At 39.5% G+C, this 7,278-nt stretch overlaps 1 protein-coding gene across 2 annotated transcripts in view; it reads left to right on the top strand.

Annotated features, from left to right (window-relative positions):
- Positions 1 to 1,135: 1,135 nt before the first annotated feature.
- LOC311042476 (P2Y purinoceptor 13-like) overlaps positions 1,136 to 7,278 on the top strand; it is a 13,139-nt gene continuing 6,996 nt past the window's right edge. The window contains exons 1-2 of one of the 2 annotated variants that reach the window (XM_084053231.1): positions 1,136 to 1,258; positions 6,597 to 6,798. In XM_084053231.1, the coding sequence (XP_083909357.1) occupies positions 6,616 to 6,798 (183 nt within the window). In that variant the 5' untranslated portion in view covers positions 1,136 to 1,258; positions 6,597 to 6,615. The remainder of the gene's footprint in view (positions 1,259 to 6,596; positions 6,799 to 7,278) is intronic. The other variant, XM_084053232.1, reaches the window with a different exon arrangement.

Here is a 7,278-nt window from a genome sequence, read left to right as displayed (position 1 = left end):
AAACACCTTAGATCAGGTGTGTTATTTGCATTGGTGGAAGGAGTACTGAGATATTTTACTTAAGTAAAAGTAGCAATACCACAATATAGAAATACTCCGTTACAAGTAAAAGGCCAAGGTAAAAGGTTCAAAATGTTACTTGAGTAAAAGTACAAAAGTATTGGCATCAAAATATACTTAAAGTACCAAAAGTAAAAGTACTAAAATGTTTGAATATTGCCTAGGTATAAAATAAGGCTAAAGTGGTTAATGTTTTATAATATAATAATTTATATCTGCAAAGTAACTAGTAACTAAAGATTTCAAATAATTCTAGTGGAGTAAAAGTACAATATTTGCCTCTGAGATGTAGTGGAGTAGAAGTAAAAGTATACAAAATTATAAATACTCCAGTAAAGTAAAAATACAGTACAGTACTTGAGTAAATGTATTTTGTTACTTTACACCACTGGTTATTTGTTTCTATAGTGATCCAGTGTATCTGTAGCTGAACGAGGGATGGGGAGCTGTTTTCCTTACAAGCCCCGGCCGTGCAGGGCTTCCAAGCACCGCCCGCATAGAACGGCAAGTGAGGGGCTTCAGGTCTTTTGAAATAATAATAATAATGTTTTTTTTATGTAGGAAATAAAAAAGTGGATATTTACTTGAGACCCATACAAATTGGTCCCAATCCTCAAGGACACTTTGAGAACTACTGCACTATTGACACAGGATGTTGTGTTGTCTGAGCGCCAAGTAAGACCCATTCACTTTGAGAGGAAGTGCTGCTCTTACTCTGTGGCTTGACTCTGTGTTTAGGCAACCCTGCAGGCACGCACACACACGCACGCACGCACGCACACACGCACGCACGCACGCACGCACGCACGCACGTACGCACGCACGCACACACGCACGCACACACACACACACACACACACACACACACACACACACACACGCATATGCACACACACGCATATGCACACACACACACACGCACGCACGCACGCACGCACGCACGCACGCACGCACACACACACACACACACACACACACACACACACACACACACACACACACTTAAATAAGAAGTGCATCCCGCAGCCTTTATCACATGGCACACACTTTATTTGAGTTAAGGGAGAGGATGTCCGCCTTTGTGTGATGTTCATGAGTAATATACATGACACATTTCATTCTCATCCACCACAACCACAACTTTTTCGGGGGGTTTGAGAGCTCTCTTAAGCAAGGAGGGTTAAGGACGCTTTGAAAGGTAAGGCTAAATTGTTGATTTTCCAGATAAGACATGCAACATTATGCTTTGTACGTACACAGTCTCGTCTCTCTAACCCAGTGGTTCTCAACCTGTGGGTCCCACATGATTTTGGGGGGTCCCTCAGTGACAGTAAAGTGGCAATTGAAAGTGGTAGTTCGCCCAAAAAAAATATTATTTTCTGTCAATTACATGAACCCCATGAAGTATTGAATTCATGGATTTATTTTTGTTTTTGTCGCATTCCTGAGCCAATAATTGGATTACAGGCGGAAAGATGCTGATGTAGACTTTGAGTCTCCTACCGGAGAGACCGGTGGTCATCAAATTATTGTCTCAGGAATGGGGTGTGTGGGGTGTCATGGGGTTACATAAGTAATTGTTTGGGTGAACTACTCCTTTAACACATTTTTAATACCTAAAGAAAAACAAGAAAACAAGGAAAAAAAGGAAAATAAATTAAATGGAAAAAAGTTATCAACAAACTGTACTATAAAAATCGGTCAAACATTGGCCAAATTGTTAAATAATGTTCTTTATTCTTTATTCGGAGCTTGAAGAAACTGGAGCGATTGGTCTCAATAGAGACTTTTAGGGTACTTCTTGAGGACACATTACATAGTAACTGCACCTGTTTCATGTAACATTATATTTATTTGCATCTGTGACGATTGTGATAAGATTCAAATGTTTGTTATTGTTTTTCGTTTTATATGCTGTTATCAGGGCGTCCTTGAAAAAGAGAGCTTGCTCTCAATGGGCTTCCCTGATTATCACAATATTTATCTGGAACAGAGGCAAACTAAATGTACAGTAATGCCCACAATTCCAATTCCTTGTCAGGGTGGGGCGGGGGGTCCTCAGTTGAAATATGATTATTTTGGGTGGTCGCGGCCTTAAAAGGTTGAGAACCACTGCTCTGGACGAGCCCTCCGTTGGCGTCTCCAGTCGTCCCGAATCTCCATACATCTGCCCAGCGTATTTGTTCTTTCCGCACCGACATCTTTCTTTAGCACATCCACATACAGTAGGTAGGTGTGGGTCGTCCTCTTGACAGATCCCTGTGTGTTGGTTCCCACAGTACAAGCTTGGCTGGCAGGGAGTTCCCAGTCTCGATGGCAGTGACCGGCTATAGTGTCATTCTCCTGACTGCTATCTTCTCCGATACACTTTGATTTCTCATGAACATACAGAGCCCTCCATGGTCAAGCACCTGCGTATTTAAGTGACCTGCTCGGATACAACAATTTGGGCCCTCAGGAAGACTGCTATTTAGTAAAAAAATAGAATAAATTGTACTTTTGTATAATCTGTATGGTAGATTATGTTAATAAAATATAATTTATACACTTGGTGTGGTTGTATTTTGTCTTCCTGCTCTTCTATTGAGATTTGTTTTTTCATGTCAAAGGTCATGTCTCACCTAGACACAGGATCTGACATTTGACCTGATGGTCAAGATTCAATTTATCCCCTGAGCAAGCAGGCAGGCTCTATTAGCTCAATGGTAAAACAATTCAGCACTTGTGCTGGAAACCGGGTTCAAATACGGGGTAAAAGAGGAAAGTTACATGGTACACCTTTAAGTAATGTAAAGTATGATGTGAACATGCATAATTAGTAGAGGACCTGGCTAAGATATGTATGCACTTAATTTAGGAGAGAATATCTCAACTGTTTTAGGCTAATATAACCCCAGGGAACAACTTAGGAACTATGAGAAATTCTCTATCCGGGGCGAAATACCCGAAAATGACCACGCCCTTTTAAAAATGACCACACTTCCAACATGGCGCTATCTTCTAAACCGTTGGAGCTACAGATTTCCTGAGGTGCTCAAAATGTTCAGAATACTCATGTTTGAAACCCGTCCCCGAGCCAGCAACCCTACAGGTTATCATAGTGGCCAAATCCAATATGGCCGCCACCTGAAAAAGGTTTTGTCTATAACTTTTGAACCAGATGAGCTATGAATGCAAACTTGGTGCCTAAATCATGTTTTTTGACAATTAGAAACATGTTGGAATGCTTATCTTTATGACTGGGTGTGGCTGGACCTCTATTTTGCATATTTCAAAGATGGCGACTATCTGACAATTAGTTTTACTTCCCTTAATCTTCTTCATTTTTGCAAACTTGGTGTCTATTTTATACCTTTTGAACATTAAAAACACATTAGAATGCTCATATTATTGATTGAAGCCATCTAGAGCACTCTGATTTGCTTATTAGTCATTACAAATATGGCCTATATCAAAAATGTTATGTAACATAAAGTTTCATCCAGATTTGAGTGTAGAGTTGTTGGAATGAGTTAAGATCAAGCTGAAGAAAATAAACAACCTGTGTACAGATGTTGAAACAATAGAATATGAGTTGAACCCAAATTATACAGCAACAGCCAGTACAGTATATGCAGAGCAATGCTCAGTATAAATTGAATATCATCATACTAGTCAAAGGTGTATAGAATTTTAACAATATTATGTTTAAATTACAATCACAGATTGTTTTTGTTCTAATCATACAACTTCTAAATCGAGGATATCCAACGGCTTCGCATAATTTGCTTTATGTCCACTACATGACTTTTGAAGCCACGGTGGAGGAGAATGGCGCAAGCTTTACTGGCATCTACAAGATGGGTCCAGTAAGGTTCCCAAGTTTTAGTCATGGAGTCCCAATACCAGCCCAACATACTGAAATCTGGGATGTAATGCCTTTTGACATGCTGAATGTATGTATCAGTTCTGTTGCTGTTGTAACACCAAGACAATTATGTACAGTACAATTGGTTGTTTCATAACATAGTGGCCAACTGGCCATATATGTGATATGCACATTAGAGTCCTCTAGATAGATTAAATCATTAAGATAAGCATTCCAACATGTTTCTAATGGTCAAAAAACATGATTTAGACACCAAGTTTGCATTTGTAGCTCATCTGGTTCAAACATAGCCAAAACCTTTTTCAGGTGGCGGCCATATTGGATTTGGCCACTATGATGATCCCGAAGGTTGCTGGCTCGGGCACCCTTGCTACATCATCGGAGCATGCCCTGGGTTATATCTGGGACACATTTGGTGCTTTTAGATTGATTCACGCAAAAATATTCTTATGGCCCTGGACTGTAATAAGTTGACCGCTTTTAGACAGTTTTTTTTAGCTGTTCTGTAATAAAATATAAAATTTGATATTTTACACATTTGTTTTTTTCACTAAACATGAGTATTGTGAACATTTTGAGCACCTCTGAAAATCTGTAGCTCCAACGGTTTAGAAGATCGAGCTATGTTTGACGTAGCGGTCATTTTAAAAGGGGCGTGGTCATTTCCGAGTATTTCGCCCCGGATAGAGAATTTCTCATAGTTCCTAAATTGTTCCTTGGGGTCATATTAGCCAAGAACAGTTGAGATAATCTCTCCTAAATTAAGTGCATACATATCTTAGCCAGGTCCTAGACTAAATTGCATCATTATCAGACCATTATCTACAAAAAATAAATACTTGCTTCCTTGCTTCCTTATTTAATTACTCACTTGGTAGCGCCCCGTACAGATGCTTGTTGGTAATGTGTTCGTCCTGTTTGATGTTTAGCACCACATGGTGTATAAAGCTGTCCTATTTAGCATGAGTCTAAACGGCCAAGACGATATATACATTGACTGTATGTCTTGGTCACCATCACCTGCTTCTGCACTCAATGTTATTTGCAGCTGTTAAAGGGATATTTCACCTTAAAATGTTATCATTTTATCATCTACGCAGGCTTTTGGGAGCACCTGGCCTGGACAGTTTTTAAGTTGCTTGATTCAGTATTTAGACATTTGATAGCTCAATTTGTAACTTCAAACTCCATTCTAACCATGTTAGATTCATCAGAAACACCCGTCCTTGGTTCTGGGGACTGATATTATCCTTCTAATACGTGAGAAGACCGTGTTTTTTCAATTACTTTTTTCATTTATTTTTAATATTTGTTTAGGAAAATGAAACAATTTAAATACAGTAAAAGAAAAAAGTAATCGAAAAAACACGGCCCCCTCACGTATTGGGAGGGCAGTATGAGTCATCAGAACCAAGGTCGGGTATCTTTGATTAATCTAACATGTTAAAAATGGAGTTAGGAAGGAATAGGAAGGCGGCGTGTCTGATAAAATGAATATCAAATATCATACTGAATCAAGCAACTTAAAAACTGTCTTTAAAGTGAAATATCCCTTTAAGCACATGAACATATCCCTATTAAATGGTAAATGGTGCATTTATATAGCACCTTTATCCAAAGTGCTTTATAAATGTGCATTACATTGAAACGCACGCACGCGCACACGCACACGCACACGCACCACCATCCTTCCATCATGTATTTACAAAGTGATGTCTCTGTCACACTGTAAACCTGAAAGAGGTGCTCCGTGGTGTGCACATCTCCACCAGGCTAAGTGGCCTACCCAGGACTGTGTAAGCCGTGGGTTGCAGCCAGCAGGACCCCAGGAAGCTGCAGGTTGTCAACTTTTACCCCTTTGGACAGAAGCACTTTTGTCGGTGCACTCTATAGACGCCCCTCAATATGCGACTGCAAGTTGAGGTTGATGGATGGCATTCATGATATATGGCATTTTCTGTAGTTGTATGAAATAAACCGCTCTAAAACTGTGACATTTGTCACATTTGTGGCACCCCCGATGGATATAAGTGAAATCACGTTTGGTTCTGCGTTTAGAGGCCTCTCAACACGTGATTCAAATGTGGTGTCATTCATTATTCTTTGGCATTTTTTTGTAAAATAGGCCCCTTCCACAAACTTAAAGGTAGGGTAAGTTACTTTGGTTAAAATAAGTGTTAAATAGCTCTATATTCTGATAGTACTCATTGCTTTAGAGTGTTTGTTCAGTAAAAGGAGTCTCCCATGTCTCTCCAGCTCTTTATTAAACAGAAAATGCATTTCCAGTGCTCTGTCCTGATTGGCTTAAATGTAACTATATTCTGTTTACTAAAGAGCTGGAGAGACCCCTGTGACCGAACAAACGCTCTGTAATGATTACTATCAGAATAAAGTACTTTAACCTTTTTAACAAAACAAATAAATACCCCAAAAAATCACTCACCCTACCTTTAATAACAAGTCTAGCCAATTGGGTGTGGGGGAGAAAAAAGAAAAAGATACATTTTCATTACATGACTCCAAAGATTTGTATGGGTATTGGACAACATCTGGAGGATTTTGTCTAAGCCTCTCTGACCAACTTAGTAGCAAATGTTCGTTTTGAAAAAAAAAGAAGACACATTTGTGGGAGTTGTTTAATTCCTCTCTATTTCTTCTTTCTTTCAAGGTCCAACAGGGCTGTGAAGATGAATACCACAACATCCAATAACTCGGTGAAGTGCGTTCTAGATGCCAGCGTGACAGCGGTGGTCTTCCCCTGTCTATACAGTGTCCTGTTTCTGTTGGGGCTGGCACTGAACATCATGGCTGCATGGATCTTCTTCAGTATGCCCAGTACCTCCACGTTTGTGGTCTATCTTAAAAATGTGGTGAGTGAAGGGACTTGTGAATAATACATTATGTCCCATATCTATCCATCCATCCATCTTTCCAAAACAATCAGTTTGGACCCAATTTCTGGTCAAAGACCCATTTTTATGGGTCACGGGTAAATATCCCTAAAATATATGCCAATTCCTAAAATGTTTTCACAACAAGTCACATTGAAATGTGTTCTGAGCTTGTAGATCAACATGTTTGACATAGGGCTTAACATTCCCCTATTCAGGCGGGGGAAAATGTTTGCCAAAAACTGCTTTTTGACAAGGAGATTTTGAGTGGAGGGAAAAAAAGCATTCCAAGTACAGTTGCAACTCAGGTCTGCTTAACTAAGAATAGATGGTTTAAGTGATTAGCTCAAAATGTATTTTTGTACCTTTGGGTCCCAAAGAGAAGACGCTTTTTTTCTTTTCGTTTTGGTTCTCAAGCAAAATAAGTTTGCGAACTCCTGTCCTATCCACAGTGGTGTA

The sequence above is a fragment of the Gymnoscopelus microlampas genome, assembly GCF_963454915.1.
Source record: "Gymnoscopelus microlampas genome assembly, chromosome: 3".
In the NCBI taxonomy this organism is placed as follows: Eukaryota; Metazoa; Chordata; class Actinopteri; order Myctophiformes; family Myctophidae; genus Gymnoscopelus; species Gymnoscopelus microlampas.
This window is presented reverse-complemented; position numbering and strand designations above follow the sequence as displayed.